Source organism: Ursus arctos, unplaced genomic scaffold (genome assembly GCF_023065955.2).
Source record: "Ursus arctos isolate Adak ecotype North America unplaced genomic scaffold, UrsArc2.0 scaffold_24, whole genome shotgun sequence".
Classification (NCBI taxonomy): domain Eukaryota; kingdom Metazoa; phylum Chordata; class Mammalia; order Carnivora; family Ursidae; genus Ursus; species Ursus arctos.
In genome coordinates this window covers 11,978,749-12,002,466 of record NW_026622919.1, presented here as the reverse complement: position 1 = coordinate 12,002,466, position 23,718 = coordinate 11,978,749, and the positions used below count along the sequence as shown (strand labels likewise).

Below are 23,718 nucleotides of genomic sequence, written 5' to 3'. Positions count from 1 at the left end.
CCCCAAAGCATTCAGGGTCACCGGTCCGGACTCCCGGGGTCTCTGTGCCAGCCCAGCTCTCTCCCCACACCTGACACTTAGCCCCAACCGGCTGAGTTACGTATCAGGAGCCCGGACCAGACTTGCCCAAAACCAGCTATTAAAAAGAGACCTCATATCCTATCTTGCTTTTGCGAGGAAAGAGCACTGAGAGAAATGTTTCAAAAGTCTCTTAGAATAACCCAGGGCGTTCTAAAGCTCTTTCAAAAAAAAACCCCGGGCCCTCCACAAGTTCCCCCCCTCCCATTATAAACATCCCCAAGCATCTTACTTTCCAATGTGCAAAGATCAGAAAACCACTATAAAATGGAAAATCCTGAAGTAAGGACGAGAGATTACGGTTATTCCTAATGCGGGCCAATTTGGGCTCACTGTGCCTTTTAAATCTTTTATTTCTTCACAGTAGAAATGTTTAAGCCATTGTAGTTCTGGCAAAGACGCACATGAAACCCTCCGATTCAAGGAGAAGTTCCTCCAGGGTCTGCACAAATCACATTATAAAGCAGCTTTTATGTATCTAGAATAATTACACTTGATTTGAAGAAGTTTGTTTTTTGTTAAGCTAACTTTAGCATCGATTCTAATTGGGAGCAGACGCACTGCCTCATCCCAGGCTACAGAACGTAGAAATGTGCGCGTCAACATGGACGCGGCACGTCCGAGATAAGCGTGGCCCGGGGCATCCGCCACCCCGCATCGCAGGGCCTCGAGCACCCCCACATTTCTGTGACTTCTCACTGGCGGGGCTGGCGTCACCTGCCCCTGTCAACCGGGGAGTCACTGCCTCAGGCCCCAGCTCTGCACCCTCACCCCCAAAAGCAGAATGGCCCAAGCCACGGGTCACCTGCCCACGTCCGTGACCCTTCTGGTTCCTTGAAACCCAAGAAGCGGGAGAGTGACCTGGAAGAAATGAGGGCTGGGGCTGGGAAGGAGAACTCTCTCGGAGAAAAGGCTCAGGCCCTGGGAGAGAAGAGCCCTAGGCCTTTGGAGAAAGTAGGAGAAACATTCTGATCTTTGCACATAAGCCACTTTACTTTTCAAAACCTCTGCTGCCTTTTTTTTTTTTTCTTTCCCAGAGTGCTAGCTGAAGTGTGTGTATAAATAAGACAGAAGAAATAAAAACCCAAGGCCAATGTATTCTGAAACCAAACCCAAGACAGGCTCCCTTGAAAACCTCGTCAGAAGCATATGCACTGGGGTCTCGAAGCAGTTTGTCCTTCCCGGCTCCGGCTGGAGGGCCCGACCAAGTCATTCCCAGGAACGCGAGAACGTGCAGCCGTTGCTTCCTGTCTGAACAGACTTGGGGAGCTGCCTCCCTTAAACCGGGAGCACCGTGAAACCCAGGCCGTGGGGTCCGGCGCTGGCCCTGAGTTCAGAAGGCTTCGGCGCCTCCCAGCAAAGGGCAGGCCTGTCTGACCCATCTCCTCCCTGCCCGGCCTCCCCCCACCCCCGCCCCGGAGCCCCACGACACGGCCGGGGGAGAGGTCACCCTGTGGTCGAAAACACGGTCAGGGCCTAGCCGATGGAGAAGGGAGCTTTCCAGATGGGGCGCACAATCAAGCGGGGGTTTTATTTTATTACTTCTTTTTTTAATGAGGAGAGGGGGAGTCGTAACCAGGGCAAAATGTGAGCTTTCAAATCCTCGGTTGGCCGTGTGGGCCTGTGTGCGTCGGGCAGAAAAAGAGGTGTGGGCTGCACGGTGGCGAGGCAGGCGCTAGAAACGTCCCATTTAAACCGGGCGAGGGCTGTTCTCGCTCCGGAGACCCCTTGCTGCGGCGGGATCGGGCGGCCGGGCCGGCTCTTCGCCGAGTGCGCATCTTCCCGGGCAGACGAGCGCTCCGCACGGGACTCGGCAACCGGGAAATAAAGCACGCATTTCCAACGTTAGTTAGCAACCCCCCCCCCCATTTTTTTCTTTCTTCTTCTTCTCTCTCTCTCTTTAAACAGGGAGACAGGCAGCCTAATGATCCCGAAAGAGCTGCTGCCTCCGGGAGTCCAGAAAGACTTTTGAAAAAAAAAAAAAGAAGAAGAAGTTGTGATGTTTTCCTCCCGACGCTGTGTGGGACTGACTTTCCTCCTCGGTGGGAGAAGCCGGGATGAAAGTTCCCCTCTCCGACGGCCCCTTTGGGGGACAGGTCTTTTTAACAAGCCATTTCCTGGCGCGTGAATAGTTTGGCCCCTTCCCCCTTGAACAGTGTTGTGCACCATGTCAGACATCAAAGCCCTAATTAAACCCATTCTTTAATTGTGTCTTTTTGCTTCATTACTTTCTCTCCTCCTTTGATGAGGGCTGCAACTCTCTGATCGCCCCCCCAGATCATCCCTGTTTCTTCATTTTCCAGAGGCTCTGAAAACTGATCGCTGGGCTGTTGTTTTGGGGGTCCTCCCCTATTTTTTTTTCTTCCCCAAGTCGGGGCGGCAGTCCGTCCGTGCCCCACCCCCCACCCTCCCAGGCAGGCCAGCGGTTAAAGGGATATTCACACCTTTTCCCTCCCGGCTCCTCTATTCTTATGAAGTTTCCATTGATTATTGTCCTGAGATTCCTTGGTCCAGTCATAGATAAAAGGATAATGACTTCAAAGGGAAGAGTTAAGAGTTTAACCCCAAGCTAAGAGAGTGGACAACTAGATAATTGAGGGTAATAACCCATCACAGACTCGCTTTCAAAGGATCGCCGGGCGAGCTCTCAGGTGGCTTTAATTTTATTAACATTTGTAGCCCCTGACTTGAGAAGACGGTCTGGAGTCCTTACGGAGCTTCAAAGCTCCAGGTAACACTCCGCCCGGCCGGGAATCTGACATCAATTTGGGCCTGAGCGCTCCCCTCCCAGGATGGCAGTGCTGGCTGCTAAACCCAGACCTCACCGCCAAACTACAGACCCCAGAAACTTGGGGATAGGGTGGGGGGCGCGAGAAGATCAAAGGTCCCCCTTGGCCCCCACTTCTTCGTGATGGCAAATGAGAATTCAAATCAAACGAAGACACATAAAAAGCACAAGGGTTTTCAGAGGGGGATGGAACCTGGGGTGGGCTTTACAGAGGCCGGGGGTCCGGGGGTCCTTGGAGCCCAAATCTGCTCTGTGCTGATCTGGGGGGCGGGCAGTGGGGGGCTCGAACCCTTGGGCCTGGGGGGGGTGGAATGGGGCCCCCTGTGGGCACCCCTCCTCAGCTGAGGCTTCTCTCCGCCTCCCTTGCCTCCTCTGAGAAGCCCCTGGCGTTCTCGGAGAGAGTCAGGCCAGGCCACCAGGTCCACACTTACTTTCTGGTGAGAAAGGTGGGGTGACTTGCCCTGAAACCACCAGCTAACCGGGAGCAGCAGAACCAAGAGCTCTGACTCCCACAGGAGCAGACAAGACCCTGGGAAAACGAACTAGAAGATCGCCCAAGGGAGACTCAACTCGACATTCAGTGTAGACATTCGCAATATCCCTCCACAGCATTTGTGCAAACGCTCTGGGTCGCCGCTCGGCTCTGCGCACCTGCGTCTGGCCCGTCAGTAAATCCCGAAGGCCGGAAGGGGTCTCCTCCTGGTCACGCCGGCTGCTCGGACCCATCCCCTGATTTATGGCACGGATTGCCCGGCTCCCCGCTCCATTCCCCGGGTTGAAGGGGAGCTCGATGGCCTGCCAGGTCACTGCAATTGGAGGACTTCCCTGTGCGTGGCTGCGGGCCGTCCTTTTGGCCGTTAGAAGTTTAACAATAGGCCTTTGAAATGGATCGACACTTGAACAGCTGCCAACTTGGGGCAGGGCTCTGGACTGCATTCTTGGACCTGTCCTGTGGGGAGGCCGGGCCCGGGGGAGGTTACTGGAATCCCTTCACCCCTGCCAGCACCCCTCAGCTACGCTGGCCCCTCTCCTCCTCCCGGGCTTCTCCAGAGAGCCACCTGTGTGGGTGGAAGGACCAGAAAATGCAGCCAGGGCCACCAGGGCTGACACAGCACTTGCCACCAAGTGCCCTGTAAAGTCCCCTCCGCGTGCATGGAGCGCAGAGGGCTCAGCCCCTAGCTCTGGGCAGTGGTCTTCCCCAGTCTGAGACCACCCGGTGGCAGCCCCGTCCGCCTGCAGCTTTCACTCCAGTTCTTGCAAAATCCTTCCCTCGAGAGGTAGAAATGCCACCCCAGTTGGAGAGCTGGCAGCTTCTCAAGCTGTACCCCAAACTCCTGAAGTGGAGGTGTGTGCTTGGGTCTCTGGTGAAAGAATCCGGGTAGAGTAGGAGACGGCGGGGCGGGGGGGGGGGTGTCCTCCTGGCACCTCTGCGGCCACATCTCCTGGGCGACCACCCCCTTGCAGAAAGACCGCCTAGGGGGAGATGGGGCAGCGAGTGGGACTGGGGACAGGAGCTGGCTGCGCCCCGAAGTTTTGACACAAATGCTCTAAACAGTCAGCCCCCCAGAGACTCTCCGTGACCACAGTGGGATGGTGCGCCCTCCGAGTTATGCCAGGGACGGTCGCACAGCCAGCTCTTTGCATTTCGTTTGTTCTTAGAAAATTATGATGAATTTTCAGCACAGCCTGATAGGGGGAGTGATGTATGTGATTTGTTCCAATCCCAAGTTTGCAGACAATCATCTGCTGATTCCGCCGCTGTACACGGTAGCTGCGTGCGGCCGTAGAAGAGAGCCCTCGGACGACACTGGAAACACGCTTAGTGTGGCCTGTCCCTCCCGCCCCGGGTGGGCCGCATGGACACCTTCTGCATACTCTTACCCAGAACCCCTTGTCAGCAAAGATGTGCCTGAGGCCAGGGTCCCGGGCCCTTGGCTCTGCGACAGAACGAGTCCATGCGCGACACTGGGTGCTGGGGATGTGAGTATCGCCAACCTTTGATTTTTATGATGCTGTAACCCAGATGTCTCAGTTGAGACACGTGTGAGGTGTATTGGAATAAGCCCAGACTTTGTAGTTAGACAGACATATGTTCGGGTTCAGACGGCCATTTACTGACCAGCTTAGCCAGGCCAGCCCCGCAGCCTCTCAGATCCTCAGTTCCTTGGGTGCCGTGTGAGGAAACACAGCCACTGTTAGCCGGGCGTCGAGGCCACCTGCCCGGGCCGGGCACCTGCCTGGGTGAAGTTCTGGGGACGTAAAAGTGAATGCATTTCATCCTCGCCCCTGAGGAGCTTGGGGTCCAGAGCTGTGGGTCCAGACTCCCTTGCTGCCTAGTGAAATGCGGACTTAGATGCGGACACCGGCGTCCTTGGAGAGTCTGACTACCTTGGAGTACCAGGGTTCCCCCAGTGAGACGGGCCACACATCCTAACAGAGAAGCTCTCCACGGTTCTACAGGTGTCCCCTGACTGTTCAGATGGTACAGTCACAGTTTTGACTTTTTCCCCTGCAGCCTGAGGGTCCAAGACAAGTAGGCTTTGTACATGGGCCTGGGGCACAGACTTCCATGTTTTAGAGGGAGTGGTTCTGCTTGTAGGGTCCCCAAACCATATCCCCCACAGGGCTGATTTTCCCAGAGAAGAGCAACGGCTTCCCTGCCCCGTTCTGAAGGGGATGAGGTTAACTCTGGAGCTAAGTGGAGCCTGGTGGAAGTCTGGCCTGGCCCTGGAGGCTGGCCGAGTGTGTGTGGCTGGCCGGGGAGGCAGAGCAGGGAGCTGGCTCTCGACCTGGTTAAACTTATCAAAGCCTCCCTGGCTGGCCGACTTTGATCCCTAGCCTCAAGTCTGAAGAGGTAACTCAGATGCTCCGTGATTAATGGCATTTAGGTGGAGATCCCGTGACTCGTGGTGTCTGTGGCTTGTAGGGACAGACCAAGGTCTCTGTCAGTATCCCGCCCGAGGGTCAAAGTTCTGCCCAGGGCACCTTCTCATTTGCATGAAGCCTGGGAGGGCAGCCATCAGCGTGTAGGGGATATTCAGTGAATGTCGCTTTCTTCCCCGCCTGCCCACGTCTGACATTACTCACCATTTCGGAAGTAGAGTGTGTTTGAACATTCTTGGAGAACTTTCCCAGGGTGGATTCCTATTTTTATCCCTATAACAATCTTAGAAATGGGCAGGGCAGGTAAAGCCATCCCGGTTATGGGAATAAAGGGCACTGAGTCACCGATGGATAGGGACGCGCCCTTGCCCCGCATTCAGCTAACCAGTCAGTGGCAGCCTGGGGATGGGCTCCCGGGCTCCAGGAACCGAGCCCCCACTCTTGCGGTGCAGCTCTGGTATAGCCGACAGTGAGGTTCCTAGTTAGCTTTTGGCTCAATCTGGGGGCACCATTCCTTTCCCTGCCATGTCCCTTGCCCCTTTCACAGCGGGAAGGAATCTTCCAGAGCCACAGGGTCCCCATAATCCTGGTGACAGAGCTGATGCTGGCAGTCCTGGTTTGGACTTCTCTTGACCTTCTAGATCTGAACCATGCAAGTTCTCCCGAAGCACGAATTCCTGGCTAATTGCAATGCTCACAGGACCCACTGGGAGTCCTTGGGAGGTCTCATAAGCAACTGAAGCAGAGAACTAAAACTCAACACTCCGCTGACCCCTACCTCCCTCGGGCACCCACTGTGCCTACAAGTTCTGAGAGTACAAAGTGCCTTCATCCCCTCTCCTATCCCCCAAGCCCTTCACCAGGGCAGAAATACCCCAGCTCCTTTGTCTCCAAGCCAGGGTGACAGTGAACCAAAGTCACCCTCTGGGGGATCTGATGGACATCATGCCCCCACTTCCTTCCCTTCCCCAGGCCACCACCTCCTCCCGTACAGATTTTCCCTGAGACTATTTCCCAGTAATTCACCTGAATTCCCATCTCAGGGTCTGCTTCTGGGGAGCCCAACCTAAGAAAGTCCCTGAAATAAAATGCAAATATCTAAATACCACAGACTTCCATGGGGTCCCCACTTCTTGCATCCCACCCTTCATTAGACCCTGCGCCCCCCCAACACTCCCACAAGAAGGTGCTTCCTGAGACACAGCTCAGTGACATAGCTCCCCTGCTAGCCAGTTTCTCTATAGTCAAGGCCATACTCAATACCAGAACATTCGGTTTCCCCTTGCTTTGGCCACGCCCACTCCACTCTGGACAGCCACTGGCCTGGCACCTTGTGCGCTCCCAAGATGCGATCCTGCAGCAGCTGTGCCTGGCTTCTGGGCCTTTGCTCATGCTCTTTTGCCTTCCAGGGCTGTCCCGCTCAGCTTCCTTGGACTGGTTCTGCCCCTTTGTCATCTCATCTAGGGCGGGCTCTGTGCCCCCACGCCCCTCCCCCCAGCACCCCACGGCTTTGGCTCTTCCTCTGTTCTGGTTATGCCATCTGCTTCTCTGTTTCCCTCTCAAACTCTTAAAACACAAAACCAGTGTCTGGTCATCGCGGACACTGTCCCTGAGCCTGAGACAGTGCATGACACAGGGCAGACACCTCCCTATGTGGTTGGACGGGCCTGCCGACGGTCCTTGAAACATGATGCTATGCAATGAACTGCCCTATCCCCAGCCACATGTTGAACCCCTAACCCCCAAGATAATGGTATTTGGAGTTGGAGCCTGTGGGACATAATTAGGGTTAGATGAGGTCATCAGGGTGGGCCCCCCATGATGGGATTCATGCCCTTATTAGAAGAGGAAGAGAACAGATCTCTCCCTTCCTCCCTCCCTCCCTCTCTCTCTCTCTGTCTCTCTCTCTCTCTCTCTGTCTCTCTCTCTCTCTCTGCCATGTGAGGATATAGTGAGATGGTGATTGTCCGTAAGGCAGGAAGAGAGTTTCTCCCCAGGAACTGAATAGGCTGGAAACTTGGTCTTGGATTTCCAGCCTCCAGAACGGTGAGAAGTAAATTTCTGTTGCTTATACCACGGAGGCTATGGAATTTTGTTATGATAGCCTGGGCAGACCGATATACAGGGGCACAGAGAATCCGAATGTATACATTTCTGAGTGATACCAATCACCTCTACTGGAGTCCAACATTGAGACCTGTTAGGAGTTTAATTGTTTAATGATGAAAGAAGGAATTGAAGCATTAATTTTATCTGCATGCGGTGACAAGGCTATCATCCATTTGCTTTAGATTATCTTGGACCGGCCTAGTCTGAAAATCAGGGGACTAGCTCCCCAAGGATTCTGGCGCAGGTGGCAGGGCGGCCTGCTGTGCTGTGGGCGGCCTACTGTGCTGTTGGGCAGCGCTGGGCCCGTGAGCTAAGACCAGGTCTAAAACCAGACTCACCAAGGCTCTCACTCAGTGATCCCGCTTGATTTCTTTTATCTGTTTTATTCCACTTTTTTCTGTTTCGTTTTTACATTGTACGTATTCTCTGCACGTGCTGTGCAGAGGCAACAGCGAGGCAGGTATCCCCAGAGCTGCATAGCATCCATCCATCTGAGCTGAGAGCAGGGAGAGAGGCCTGGAAAAGCCATTCTCACTCCTCTCGAGGCCTGTGTGGACATCGGCTTCACCGTCCCGGGCCCAGAGTCACTGTTTTTCCCAGGGCTCTGAGGGTGGGCCGAAGGGGTGTGCGTGCACTTTCTTCCTTCTGGCTGGAGTGGGGGGATCAGGTGAGAAGAGGCTGCCCCATCTGCACCCCTGGCTGCAGAGCCGCCCTGACAGCCTCTCGGGGCCTGTGGGTCTCGGGGGGGGAGGGGCACCCACCCTTTCAGTGCCAGCATCTTGGCCTTGGCTCGGCCGCCTCTACGAGCAGCCAGCGTTGCCCTTGCCAAGAAGTCTTCTGTGGTCCCAGCGCCAAGGATTTATAGCTCCCCGTGGACAGAGGCTGTGTGGTTCCCCTTCAGCGCTCGCAGCCCTCTTCCTGGGCCTGGGAAGGCCATCAGCCCTGCAGAAAGCAAGTCCTTCCGTGGTGTTCCTGGTCCTTGCAGAGGGTTCTTCCGGGGCCTGCGGAGGCAGAGCCCCAGGGGTGCCAGAAACTTTCCCGGCCTTTGGCGCAGAAAGCCCTTGGGACTGGAGCACAAGAGTTAAGTTCTGGGCTGAGGCTTCAGGGTTCAATTCCATTATTTCCTGCTGATGACACTACTGCCTTCCTATGGCCATTGACACATGTTGCTTTCATCTGTTTCATTTCAAGACATGAGTACACTCACTGGAAACTATGCTTAATAGCTAAACTCAAAACATTTGGATTTCCTTTCCTTCTTGACTCTTTGCTGGTATGCTGCATTCTCTCGTGGGTTGGTTTTTTGGGTGGTGGTGGCTTTTTTTTTTTTTTTTTTCCAAGCCACCATTTTTAACCGAGCAAAGAGAAGCCAGTGGCTTTCTGGCCAATTGGCTCAGGCCCGTTCTCTATATATGGGCTATTTCACTTCCTGGGGGAGCCATTGGCTCCTGCAGCCCCCTCGTTGTGGGGGTTAAACAGCATCTCCCAGCCTCTTTCTTCGCCCAGCTCCTCCCCGTGTCAGGGAGAGAACTGGCCTGTTTAACTATAGGACGGGCCGTGGGGTCTCCGAAAGGTTGCTGCTTCCTTGAGCTCCGTGACTCATGGCTTGGACCTTCTGAATGGAGCCTCCAGAGCAGAGGTGAGCTGCTCCGTCTGGGCCCGAGGACTCTCGGGGAACAAACAGGCCCGGCTGCCTGGGGATGGGATCTGGCATCCCTGGCCGGGCCTGGGATGGAAAGTGGCCGTTGGAAGCAGGCCAGCCTCATCTGGTTGGAATTGGGTTTGACATGTGTTTCTAAACCTGGTTGCAGCCGCTCACCCTTCCCTGAGCCAGGACCGCGCTGCGTGTTGACACAGTCCGCAGAAGGAGCAGTCGGGCTGCTCATGGACGCGTCTCAAAGGTGCCCGGCCTGGGGTGACTGCCCAGCGCTCAGCATGGCCAGCCCCCAGCCGTCTCTCCAGAGGCTCCCGGTGGGGACATTTTCCGGTGGGGGCACCAGGGGAGGGAGAGGCGAGGCGGCCGCAGCCTGGTTCCCCAAGCTGAACGGCAGCAGAGTTTAGAGGGCACTCACTGTACACGTGGACCTTTATGTCCTTTTCCTCATTTCGCCCTCCCCGTTAACAGCTCATTCCCATTTCACAGTTGAGAAAATCGAGGCACGGAAAGAGCAAAAAATGTTGCCCAAGCCCCACAGCTTTTAAGGGGTGAAACTGGGACAGGAGCTCGGGACTGAGGTGTCCCCAGCAGCTTCTGTCTGGCGGTACCATCCTGGACTTCTCCCCAGGAGCCCGGGGTGCTGGAAGAGCCCATACATGCCCCCCCCATGTTACCCACTCTGGGCCTTTCCTGCCTAGCAATCTGCATTGCAAGCAGGTAGGAAGAATGTTCCCAGAAGCTAATAGACAGGTGAACGGGGTCTTGTGCATTGTATCCGGGAGGGGAGAACGTTTGTGGCCACTCTGCCGCCCCTTGCAAGTGAGCAGATCTGGCCAAGAGTCTGAGATAGCAGGAAGTGTGGAGAACAAAAACTTCAAGGGGAGAAGCGTGTGAGTGGAATGGAGATGCTAAGGGATTGGAGGGCTGGAGATTTATCACTCTTATCTGTTCAGACTCACAAACAAAAGTCCCCTGGCTGAGGAAATGGACTTCAAATTCCGTAAAACCGATGCCATGTTTTCTTCCGTCTCCTCGTCTGCCGTCTCCAGGCTGTTCGTCTTCAGGGGTGCGTGTGCGAGCGTGAGTGCCTGGGGAAGGCAGCGTAGAGACCCATGTGCCAGTGAGGGCGCGCTCACTTGTCTAAAGATGGGGTCGGCACGAAACAGGGGATGCCAAGCTGCCTTTCCAAGCTGACATTTCTGAGAGGGACGAGGCTCTGTTGGCCTGTCGGGGTGTCCCCAGCAGGCCTGGCTGGGGGTGTCTGATGCCAAAGCCCCCAGAGGGACATCTGCGTTGCAAAGCATTCAAGTGCCCTTGAACTCCAGCTCTTCCGTAACCCCGGTGAAATGATGCAAGGCCAAGCTTATTTAAAATATTTGACCCAGTAGAAGAGCTCTAAAATAGTAGGGTTGCCAAGGATGCAAGGGAACCCCTCTTCGGAAGTGAACTATGTTATTAAAAGTCATACACTGTCATTGTAGAAACTTTGGAAAACACAAAATAATATTATTCCATTTTAAGGACCAGAGACCCACTCGACTGACCCCAAGGGAAAATAGGGTTTCGTTGCAAGAACATGAGGGGCTTGGGGTTCCCTCAGGGCATGGCCCCTCCCGCTGGCCCCTCATCATTTCAAAAGCCCTCTGGCCATGGCAACCATCCCCTCGGCCTCGCTCTGGCCTCTTTCTATAGCTTTGGCTCCCAGGGAGCACAATTTTTTCTTTGTTTCTCAGTTCAAATTTCCGAGCTCAAGGGAAAAACTGAACAACCCCGCCCCTCTTTCTAGGCCTGTGGCGCCGAAGTGCCCACTGTGGGCCTCCCACGAGTGACACGGCCGTGCGTCGTTCAGTCAGCTGTGCCCAGGAAGGGGTAGGGTCACGTGGCACAAAATGTCGCCGTCCAGGCCTGGCTGGGGGTACTGGCAACCCCAGCCTGCTAACACAGTATAAAAAGCCAGAGAAAAATGATTCATAGGCCCGCCCTCGAGGGCTCCAGTCTTTTTTCTGTACATTTTGCCTGTTTGAATGTATGTTTGATACAACTTTCGCCTCTTGCTTTTTGGAGTTAACTTCATATGTACTTCCGGTATCAGTACACCTCCATTACCTTTTATTTCTGTTTCTTAGAGGGGGAGAGTGCAGGAGGCACAGAGGGCAAGAGAGAACCTTAAGTAGGCGCCACACCCAGCGAGGAGCCCGACTCGGGCTGGAGCCCACCACCCTGAGATCATGACCTGAGCCAAATTCAAGAGTCGGTTGCCTTTTTTTTTCTTTTTAAGATTTTATTTGTTTATTTATCAGAGAGAAAGAGAGAGAGAGAGCACAAGCAGGGAGAGGGGCAGAGGGAGAAGTAGACTCCCTGCCGAGCAAGGAGCCCGATGTGGGGCTTCATCCCAGGACCCTGGGATCATAACCCAAGCTGAAGACGGGCACTTAACCGACTGAGCCACCCAGGCGCCCCCCTCCATTCCCTTTTAAATGGCTGTATAATGTTCCTGTGAGATGCCTGCGCCCTGTCTATGATTTACTTAATTGGTCCTCTTATCGACGTGGATATTATTTTCAAATCCTTCTGATTATACCTAACCCTGAATGCTTGGGATCGTGTCAGGAATGCACAAGATGGCATCCTAGATTCATTGTTAATTCTAGGAGGGTTTGGAAAACCTGGCCCTTCCTCCCAAAGCAGAGGTATGATGGCTCTTTGGAAGAGACCACTGGGACCGAAGGAAGAAGCGGGTCCTGCCCTCTCGGCATCCGCTTGCATCTGTGTTACCATTCTTGAATGTGGGACCTGTGGCCATTACCAATGGTCACAAGCTGGCACCTCTCCGCTCCCTCCAGGGAGGCCCATGCAGGCGGCACACGGGGACAAGAAGCAAGGGGGCGACAGCTGCTGCCTTCTGCAGTCCTGTCGCTCTTAGCTAATGAGCACAGCCTCGGCCAAGGTGAGGCCCTGGGGCCTCCGGTGGGTGTGACATATGTGTAGCGAGGAGGGGGAATGGAGCAGAAGGAGCTGGAGTATAAGAGTCAGAGATGCCGATCTCCAAGCCCCTTCTGGTGCAGGTGGGGACCCTGCACTGCCCAGAGTAGCCTGGGCCACCGAGCAAGCTGGAGGCAGAGCCTGGACTGGGATGGAGGCCTGGGCGCCAGCCACTAGCTCTCGCTGATGATGCGTTCCATCGGTGAGAACACAGAGGCAACTGGAAAAGTAACAGATGTCTCTTCAGGTTATGGCTCTTGTTCTTAAAACTAGCAGCTCAGACTAGGCTGAGCTCAGACTAGCTCAGATATTTCAGCCTCTCGGAACTGACACCTGTCATTCAGAGACTGGGAAGCTGACACTGGACCGGAGTGTTTACAAGAAAACTCCATCAGCTAAAGAGCCAGGCCTGAGCCCTGGACCCCGAGGCAGGCGAGTTCCTGGTGGCAGAGCCCACGCATCTGTCCTCACGGGAGGCCGACGTGGCACTCCTTCCAGCCGGCGCTTCCACAGCCCCAGCAGGGTGTCTAAGCAAGCTAAGATTGACAGCCTCCAGGGCAATGGCCCTCCTCGAAACCCTGGCCTTATCAGGAGAATCCACCTATGGTAGAGCTGGGTGACCCTGAACTGTTCACTTACCCTCTCTGAGCCTTCGCCGACGGCTGGTGGCGGCCCGTCCGTGGGGTGGAAGAAAGGCTGGGAGGAGTCCAAGAACCAACCCAGAGTCTGTCCTTTCCCACTGCCCTGTGCCCACACCTGGTGCCACCCCTGTTTACTGCCGTGTGATCTTCGCCAAGCATCCGGAGCCCTCTAGACAGGCTGGCCCCGCGGGCAGGTGACCCGTGCAAGTCACACGGTCCCCACCCTCCGAGGGGCCCATGCTGCCGCCATCTTGAGTTCCTGAAGTTGGAAGGGGGCCGGCGTTCACGTCCTGCACTGTGCCAGCAGCAGTTCAGCAGCTTCTTGCCCCCCCAGGCCTGTGTCCCCGTGACATAGGTTGGTCACGGGGTGTCGACCACGAGGAGTGGTTGGGCAGGAGAGCAAATGAGGGGACCCCTTCGCAGAGGGCCTGGCCCACGGCAAGTGTCTCCTTGCCTCAGCCACGTTGCCACTGTTATTACCCGAAACCCTCTGCAGCCTGCCTCTTGCCCTCCCGGTCTTTCCTGTCCCCTGGGAGGACTTCTCCTCAACCTCCTCTCTCTCCATGGACTCTGACCCGAGGATTCAAATATCTGGGGCGCAAGGACCAGACTTGGAAATCACAGCCGTCTCCTCGGAGCGCTTGAAGCCCTTATCAGAAAGGAAACTGCTAACGACTCTGTCTCTGGTTTATGGCTGCTTGCTCTGTTTATGGCCCTTTTACTGCCCTGGGCCCTGGGGGTTCAGACAGAGCCGCTCTTTGTGACGGAAGATGGCGCCAAGGAGGGAGCCATGCTGGTGGTGGTGGCTCCCGAGACCCAGACCCACCTTCCCTCTGGGCGCAGGCCTTGGATTCCCTCTGGTTGGGGCAGGATCAGCCTGGAAACATCTACAGTCATGTCTGACCGGGCCCAGGAGCCACACGTACAAGCCGGGGTGTGGTCATCCGGCCCAGGTCTCTGGGCCCAGCTTCCTGGACCGGACACAGGTGAATACTAACAGCCAATAGTGGTCACTCTGCCTTTTCCATGCCGGCGACGATGGCTGGCACGTGGCACATCCTATCTCGATACCCGCAGCATCTTGGGCCTGTTAGCCTGGGCCTGGTAAGTGGGAAACATTTTTTTTTAAAAAAAGGATAGCTTGAAAATTATTTAAACATTTTGAAAGAAGGATAGCTGGAAAGTTATTGCAGTCACACACAACCCTTGAAAGAGGTTATTTATCCTTAGCTCTGTTTTTGCAGATGGGGAAATTAAGGCTTAAAAAGATATACAACTTATTCCAAGTCGGTCTCTCCGACTCCAAAGTTCCAAGGACTGGTGTCGCTTCTCAGGCATGAATTCTTCTGCTCCTTCCTTACACTGTACCAGATACAAAAGAAGTGGTAGGCTTGGTTCCAGCAGCCGACAGCTCTGGGCAGCTCGGGTTGGCCATTATGTATGCACATTATATAGGAAAGACAAGCATCCCAGGCCACGTGCAGACGGGTGGGAAAGAGGATATTCCTGGGATGGGAGTGACTGTGACTTCCTGTGCCTGTGTCTCTATTCTGTCCCCTTCTCCTCCCAGCCTGGGGTGACCCTGAATAAGGCCCACCGCAAAGAGGACATTTATAGAGAAAACTCTAAACTGAGTGTTGAGGTTCTGGGGGAGGGGCTCATAAATAGCGCCCCCTTGCCCTGCCTGAGAGTCGAGGTGACACAGGGTTCAGGCCGGTGGTGATGATACATCGGGTTTGCTGCCGATCCAGGAAGTGTCTGGCCCGAATCAGCAATCGGCTTCCTAGAGCTGGGACCAAATTAGACATGCTTACCGGATACTGGTTTGGAGGGACGACCTTGGATCACCCCAGTGGGGTCTGCCCTATGAAACTTAGGGCTTCAGGGAGCTGATGAAGATCGGGAGACTCCACAGGCCAACTCCAAAGAGGGATGGGCAGAATGACACACACCCCTGGTTAGTCTCCTCCTCTTCTGGGGCCGGGGGTCTCTCCCCCGCCATGGGAGCTAAAGGAGTGGAGGGAAGCATGCGCCCACCACAGGGCCAGCAGGTGAGGACCCAGCCCCCAGCCGACCAGCAGAGGATGGAGCAGGCTTGAATCCATGAAGGGTGGTCGGAGGAGGTGGTCAATGAAGAGATGTGTCCAGTGGCCTCCATTCCCAAAGCCCATGGGGTCTCTGTTCCCTCTACTGAAAGTGGGCGAGACCCAGCAGGGAACGTCCAGCTGGAAAGCCCCAAAATGTTCCCATTGCCCTTTCCTGCCCCCGCGCACTCATCCGGCCTTGGGAAACAGGCTCAGGGGCCCTGTGCTGGGTGCTCTGCACCCAGTAGTGTCATCCAGCCTCCCTCACTGGCCCCCAGCACCCACCAGGGAGGAAAAGAGAATCTGAAAAAGATGGCTGTCCATCCTGGCAATACAGCCGAGCCAGGGTCAAGTACTTCAGGGATGACCAAACTCCCTTCTCCCCCTCCGCCTTCCCTCCTGCTGCCTGCAGCACTGACCCCTGCTCTGTAGGCTCCTGTGTGGGCCATAAAGCCAGTGGGAGAAACAGGTGGGCTCGCATGCGCCTTCAGTGTCCTGGAATGTGGCCCTGCCAAGAGGGCCCTGGGGACCTGGGGTAAGCAGCCTCCAGGACACGGCCGACCCGTGCCAGGCACACAGAGCACGAGGCAGGGCAAGGGGCATGAGCAGCACGTTGAGGGAGCACTGAGTCCACGTGCAGAGCGCCAGAGGGCTGGAGAGCAGCGGGGAGGGGCTCAGTCTTGGACCCTTGTCATCCTCTGAAGCTCCTGATTCTCCCCCTCCCCCCGGCGGGGGCTGCCCCGGCGTCCCCCCCACACCAAGATGTTACAGCTCTCTGTATCTCAAAGACACACAGAAGCCTTGCTGGAGAGGAAGGCCAGCCCGTGTCCTGCACCCCAGCAGAAGCCCCTGGCTAGCACCAGAGCGCACACCTGGCAGGGAGCCTTGACGGGTTTGTGGCCCTCATACCTCGCACCCCAGGACCGGCTTGGAACAAGCCTTTTTTCGACGCGGAATATGAAGAAGGGATGGAATCTACACTGAGAAGAATTGTCGAGACACAGCATTGCGCGGGATTTACAGAGAGGAACACATGTGCCGGGGGAAGGCCTCAGAAACTTGGTAGTCACACCTGGATCGTTAAAAAATTGTGGACACGGAAGGGGGCTGTGGGGCTGGTGCCAATCACGTGAAGCTCCCTGGGAGGGCTCCGAGGGAGAGGGAGCAGCGGGGGCTTGGAGGATAAGGGGGGCCGGGGATGCGCGCCCCCTTCTCCTGACCCCACTCCGTGGGGCCCATCTTCCGGCTCTTGGGAGGAGCAGCAGGACCGCCAAACACGCCAAGGCTGCTCACATGCGAGCCTGGCGACAGGCCTGGAGGCGGGAGGTGGCCCCCGGTGCGGACGCCGTGCAAGGGTTCACTCACTGGCGTGGCAGCAAGGCTTGGGGCTGGGGGTGCTTTCCGAGGAGACGCACAATGAAGTTAGTTGGCTGCAGCCTTGCCCCTGGTTGAAGACTGGCCGCGAGCATTGAGGAGATAAACCGCGTGCCAAGACCCCAGCTGGCCTTGGCAACCCGTTGATGCCAGAAACGGAATTTACTGGCTAGAACGTTTCCACTCAAATGCTGCCTGAATCGTGCCATTATTTGATTCCCATTTTATAGTGAAGGGAAGGGAGTCTCAAAGAGCCCCAAAGACTTTCTTTTCAGGGCTTCCTTCACGGGGGAGCCAGGCCCCAGACTGGGTTGTTCGTTTTTTGCCCGAGGTAATTCATCCTTACCAGGTGCTCACTGGTCACCAGGTGGGGTCCTAGACCCTTGACGGTACTTACTTCATTTAATCCTCACAGCAACTCCCAAGCCAGGTGCTGCCATTCCTCCCAATTTATACTTGGGGAAACTGAGGCACAGACCAAGGACAGACTCTCTCCTCTCTCTGTAGGGAGCCAGTCATCCCTTTTCAGAGCCTCCGTGTTTAACCACTATGCCACACTCCCTTGGCTCATAATTATATTTTAGGATAAAGAAAACGTTTTCCTCCCCGGGCCCACAAGGCTCCGCCAAGCCCACCTAGGCCAGTCTGCTCCATCTTGCCTTTCTCACTGGCTCTCACTGTTCATGGGTTTCTGGAAAAGGCACAGCTTCCTCCTGCCTGGGGCCTGTGTGCAGGTCCTGCTCCCATCTGCCCACAGCTCCAGCATCCCCCACCCCCTACCCCTGGCCTGCTGCTCACCAATTCCAGCACAGAGCTTGGATTCCAGGCTCTTCCTCAGCCCAGGTGATCAGAGCCTCCACCTTGAGCCCTCCTAGTCAAATAGCCGTCTTCCTCCCCACCATCCCCCAGACAGCTGACTGCAGAGGGCAGGCACTCTGGTGTTTGGATCCACTCTGGAGCCCCGGTGCCCACTGCGTTCCGTGCCCATCTTCCTCTTCCCTCCCGGCTCCCTGGGAAAAGGTCTCTTCTTGGTGCGGGGGAGGGGTGAGCACCATCCCAAGGGCACACTAGCCCCTCCATTGTCGTGTAGAGTGTAAGGTTGACACCTTTTCACAGGGAAATTCAGAGCAGGGACCCCCTGGGGAGGCTGGAGGTGGGGAAGGAAGGCGGCCTTTGTCAGGGTAGAAAAGGTTAAAGCTTGGGGTGGGGGTTGGGAGGGTCCTGTCTGTTACTGCAAAGCCAAGTTCAGGTGAAGCAGCAGCTAGACCTGCAGGAAGTGGGTGATCACCTGAGAAAGCTGACTGGGGGGGAAGGCCTCGCGGCCACGGGGCCCCCCGCACCCTAACTGGGTGACAGAGCCTTTCGGGGCCGGGGCCGGCTCCTCGGTCTTGACCTCTGGAAGCTGTCCTGCCACTGGGACTTCTCCAGGGCTCCCTCTGAGCAGCCACCGGGAAGACAGTCCTGTCTCCACTCGGCAGGCAGCTGTCTCACACCTGCCCTTCACCCCTGGCTCACTGTGCGCCCGTCTTCTCTGACCTTGGCTTTGAGAAGGGGAGGAGGGGCAAGCCCCTTACTCGCTTTTTGTGACCCCAAAGGCAGGCAACCAGTTCCCAACCATTTTCTGATTTGTGAATTCATGGATTCAGGTGCAAAGGGGTACATAGGTAGACAGATTTAACGCATTGAACGAATTGACCTTGAGAAAAATACTTAATTCTGCAAAAAAGAAATAGTTCAGGGAGAGGGGAAATGGCGTTTTCAGCTAAAAGACCGGCCTTCTCATCGTGGCGTCTGTTGGTGGTACCACGCCCCAGTCTTCCTTGTCTGGAGAGCTGGGCTAGCTCACGGCGGATTTTTTCCACTTGATTTTTCCCTAACATCCCCTAAGTGTTGGGGTGACGTGTTGAGATTATCAAGATAGATGTTGTAGCTTCGGTAAATACTGTATCTTTTTTCTACACTCAAAAAGTATTATTGGGGAATAGTTATTAACAGAACATCCGCTCAATCCACACATCCTAATTTGGGGATGCTCATACCTTTGCTACAAAAACCTCTAAGTACTGTCTCCTGTGCCGACAATGGTCACATGGTCACATCAACAAAACAAAACCAAAAACGTCTTCTCCAGAGTAGTTCTGGGCACCCCCATTCAGGAATTCTCTCCCCCACATCGAAGTTCCCTGATAGGAATTCTGAAGATTGCTTTACAAATATCATGCAAAGAAAGAGCCCCAGCCCCTCCTACTCTCGGCATCGCATTTTAATCCCGAAGATCCCCTCATTAGCAACTTTTTGTCCAGGTTCCCTACAGCTCCAAGGGGAAGGTTCGCCTCCCTCTTCTCAATTTGAAGCAATAACTAAGAAATAATATTCCTATGCACCTTCTAGACGAATAAGTCCTGTCTCTCCATTTTGGGGGGGGGAAGCCCCAATAACTCGGGGAAAGGTGGCAGCGAAGTGAATGCTGTTTTGGAGTTTGCTCAAATGTCACTAGCCTGTAACTCAGTAAAATCTCAAAACGATTTCGGTTTTGCGTTTCATAACCTCTTTGGAGAATCTGATATGTTTTTACAGAACCATCCAGTAGCCTTGGAAGAACCTCGGACATGTAATAATTATTGCCGGCTTACGCTTGTCGCCGGTCCCCCCCCCCCCCACCGCCCCATGTGCTGTTGTGCGTCAGTGTGGAAAAGGCTCCTGTAACCCGTATGTCCTGCAGCTTGGTCCCCAGCATGAGCCCTGTTAGTCGACAGAGCAAAGGTCTGGGGAACAGGTCTGGTTTTGCCACGCCCCTTCAGAAAGGATGCCTCTTCATCTGTGGGTCCAGAATCTGGCCGTGGCTTAGCAGGTGTCTCTGGCTCAACGTGGTCTACGGCGTTGCAGGGGGCTTGTCAGCTGGGCCTACACAGGTCTCGAGGCTTGGCTGGGTCGGAATCAACTTCCAAGATCACTCACTTGGCTGGTGGCAGGCCTTGTCCCTTGCCGCATGGGCCTCTCCCCTCCACAGCCTGCCTCACGATCCTACAAAAGCACCGAAGAGAGAAGTCACCATCTTTTTATAATCCAATCTCAGAAGGAACATCCTGTCCTGTCTGCCGTATTCTGTTGGTTCGAGGCAAGACAGGAAGCCCCACCATGCTCAAAGGGAGGGAATGACCCGGGGCAGAGTGCCTAGACACAGGCTCATCCAGGTCTACTTCGAGGATGCCAGCCACAACGGCCCATGACGCAGGAGCTAAAGGCTTGACTCTGCTGGGAGGATTTCATGACCCAGCCCCAGCACCCAGGCCGGCATCCGTGCTGGTGGGCCCGTGTCCATGTTATACCGGTTGTCCAATGTTTCATGTATCACCCGTGGCCACAACATGGTTCAGCTGTGGATGGGGCTAAGGGATGAATGTATCAAAAAAACATGGCCCCTTCTTTGGAGCCCACGGTTGAGTGGGTAGGACAGAGAAATTGATCAGACAAGGTGTTTTGCTAGAGGTGAGGTCCAGGTGCCACGGAACCATAGAGGAGAGGAGCATCTCCCAGTTTGGGGGCGATAAGGCAGGGGAGGAATGAAGAAGCCGAAGAGGGTGGTCTGCCAGCCAAGGGACTCCCAAGCACAAAGGCACAGAGGAGTAGAAGACAGGAGCCACCATGGGGGACCGCCCTTGGCAGGGGCCTGCGAAGCCAGAAGGAGGCAGAGCTGGAGACTGGCCAGGGCCAAACACCTCGGGCACCATACAACAGGCTTTGGGTCTTGTCCTGGAGGATATATGCAGCCAAGAGAGGATTTGAAGCCAGGGACAATACAGTCAATTTTGGAGTACAGAATGTTCTCTATGGTGGCAATGTGTCAGGGGGCCCAGGGGTAGGGGGCTCTACTGCAGGCTGGGAGAACAGAATGTTCTGCTGTTCCTGGCAAGAGATGAGAAGAGCCCCGAGTCCTGGTCCATGGTTGTGGATGTGGGGAGAAGGTGGTGACTTTAGGAGATTTTTAGGAGGCAGAATCAACAGAGCCGGGTGACTGAATGGGGATGGATGAGGGAGTAGAAGGATCTAGAAATGGTCCAGGTTTCTAACTGAGGCAGTGGGGCGTGGTGATGTCACCACCCACCAGGAGGATGGCTGGTTTTGTACAGGGACAAAGTAGGTTCTGTTTGAAGATTCGAAATTAGAGGCAGCTGTGGCCCGCCCCCCATGCAAGGTGAGGGTGATGAGGGAGGGCGTGGGTCTGGGGTGCAGCGAGAGAGGGCAGGGCATAGGACTGGGAAGCCCCGTCTTTAGAGAATGGGGCTTGGAGATTGCCCAGAAGACATTGCCGGGGAAAAGAACGTGGAGAAAGAGCAGCTGTGAGGGCTGGGGAGGAAGAGGAGGCCTAGGGAGCAGCAGGAGAAGAGATGTTCTGGTAAGAAAGTCCTGTCAGGTAAGACGGAGACTTGAACTGCAGAGACGAGAAGGAGCAGGGCTCCAGGCAGGTCAAGCCAGAGCCAGAGCAAAATGGTCCCATGGGGTTTACCAATTAGGATGGCTTTTACCCGGCTGAAAATGGTTTTCGAGGGGGAAGGACTATCGTGGGTTTTGGAAGTGTAGACAGCAAGTGTAGACTCCTCTTGAAAGACAGTTGCCAGCATATATGTGAGTGCTCTGAAGCCAGTGGCATGCGGGATGGGTCCTGGCGTCAGCACCTGAAAGCGGGTTACGTAATAAAGCCGCCCGTTGGGTGCCTGGGTGCCTTAGTGGGTGAAGCGTCTGCCTTTGGCTCAGGTCATGATCTCAGAGTCTTGGGATCGAGCCCCACGTGGGGGGGGGGGTCCCTGCTCAGCGGGGGGTCTGCGTCTCCCTCTCCCCCCGCCCCCCCACTTGTGCTCTCTTGCTCCCTCTCTCTCTGACAAATAAATAAAATTATAAAAAAATAAAAATAAATAAAGCAGCAGGTGGAGGACTTGACAGGGAGAAGTTTCTTCCACTGGCATCCTGGCCACCCCCCCCGGGGGGCAAATTGCGCCCCCACCCCCTTGGGGAAAGCGCCCCATCAGCCTGTGGGAATGCTCCCAGGGAATGGAGAAACTAACGGGAACGAATAAAGGAGCCCAGTCCAAGCTTGGCAAACCTTCACTTTCCAGAAACTGTTTCAAAGGAGCAGGATGAAACATCAGGAGCAGAAAATAATGTCTACGGAGAGAACTTGGCAACACAGACCTATTTATTAGCAAAGTTTCACGTGTAGCCACTGGGCGAGCTACTCCAGCGCGTCTTCTCCTCTTTCTCCCTTCTTTTCCCCAAAACACCCTTTTCCGTGTGTGCGTCCGTTCCACACCATGGAGAAGGAAATGTCAAAACTCAGAACCTCTTTCTGGATTTGTTTTAGTATTGGTGGTCTCTTCTGGTTATGAGCTCAGGCCAGCTCTTAAAAAGCCAAATTCTGAGATGATGGTTGGCAACATGCCAAAGGCCCGGCCATTTGTAGCTCCACTTATAATAAATAGGAAAAGCACTTGAGAGTAAATCAGATTAGGAAGTTTTACACTATTAGCTCTGTTTTAAATTTAACATTTAAATGACGTGTTATCATTCGTTTTATTATCAAATACGTTTCCCCAACACTTCTCTGGATAGGATTTCTTAGAGAAACCTCCCCTTTTCTCTTGTGGCTTCAAGATTTCCACCTTGACATCCCAGTCCCTGGTCTGCTAAGGGCAGAGAGCAAGTAGGAATGGGAGGCCTGGTGAGGGGGCGGGGAGTGGAGTCGGCCTTTTCCTCTTCTCTTCCTCCTCTCAGGGTCTGTGAAAGTCAGTGCTCCCTTAGGGGAACCGACCCCACTGAGATGCCCGTGGAAACGCCTGCCACCATAAAAGACTTGGTGGATAGCCCAGTTCCAAGGGTCAAGGCGATCCCTAAGAAGGGCAGAAGGAAGTGTGTTTCAGAGGAATTTCAGGCCTAAGCCCTGGGGTGATTCTTTCAGGAAAACATCGCCAATCATTTTTATTAGTTCCGCACTGGAAGTCAGGGACTTGAGAGGCTCAGGTCCCCCTCTTAGCCAGCCCCACCCTGGGTCTCCTCCCCCGAAGGAGGAAAAGAGGAAGAATCCAGCATGGGCGGAGAGATTTTGGGAAAAATCTCTTCACCTCCTCCTAGCTTAAGTTCCCCATCCTAAAAGGTGGATTGGATCAGATAATACTTTGGGTCCCCTGGCTAGAAAATTTGGATGTTTCATTTCGGGTCCTGGAGAGGAGTGTTTTTGAGAGATGGCAGAAAGGCGCAGCCCCCTTTCCCTCCCAGCCTGCCCCTCCTTGCAGGGGAGACAGCGGGGCTGGCGCACCTCTGCAGGATCTCTTGGTAGCCTCCAGGCCCCCACCCCCAGGAGTGTGTCTCCCACCTGGAGGGCATCTTCCTTTGGAGATGGAGAGTTTCTTCCTGGAATGGATAAGCAGACTGTTGAGGGAACAGTTTGGAGCGCCTTCTGTATCTCAGGCATCTTGCTGGACATTTACCTTGTTGCTTATCTTCACGAGAGGATTCTGAAGGCTGTTTCCTCCACTCTACAGGTGAACAGACTCAAAACGGCTAGGTGATCTGCAGTCTTAGGAAAGGTCACCTGTGTCCCTCTCCACCTCCCTCCTTAAACAAAGGTACATTGTCTAAGGTGGCACTTTTCCAAAGAAATAAAAGACAAAGTCACTGAATCTTAGAAAACCATGTCCTGGGTCTGAGCTCCTCTGAAGTCACAGCTGGTATGAGTTCCACACCAGAGGGATTTTGGGGGCGGCTGACCAAAATTTGGAGATCTGACCAGATGCTTCTCAGGGAGTCCCCAGTCCTCGTTTTCTGGGATTCTAGGATTTCAATCTGATATGTAATTCCAGAAAAGAACTATGCTCTCTGCTTTATTAAACCTGTCTGCACTTAGGCAAAGTAAGCTGTTTATCCTCTGTAGGGTTTTTCTTTAAAGAAGGGGGGAGAGTGAGCATGTGCAGAAATCCATCACCTTGCTTTCCAGTTTCCAGGCAACCGTGCAGGATTACAACAAGTCACATGATATCACTGCTGCCAGGGAGAAGGGAAAAATGGAAAACTGTGCTATCTTGAGAAAGGGGCTGGGTATAAGCAAAGGACTTTGGATTCTCTTCCAGA

General features: G+C 54.7%; 1 protein-coding gene across 5 annotated transcripts in view; it reads left to right on the top strand.

The window, feature by feature from the left end:
* Positions 1–2,283, top strand: part of CEP112 (centrosomal protein 112) — a 418,880-nt gene extending 416,597 nt beyond the window's left edge. For all 5 annotated transcript variants that reach the window (XM_057317729.1, XM_057317726.1, XM_057317731.1 and 2 more), the window contains one exon: positions 1,987–2,283. In XM_057317729.1, coding sequence (XP_057173712.1) covers positions 1,987–2,050 — 64 coding nt within the window. In that variant the 3' untranslated portion in view covers positions 2,051–2,283. The remainder of the gene's footprint in view (positions 1–1,986) is intronic.
* Positions 2,284–23,718: the final 21,435 nt, after the last annotated feature.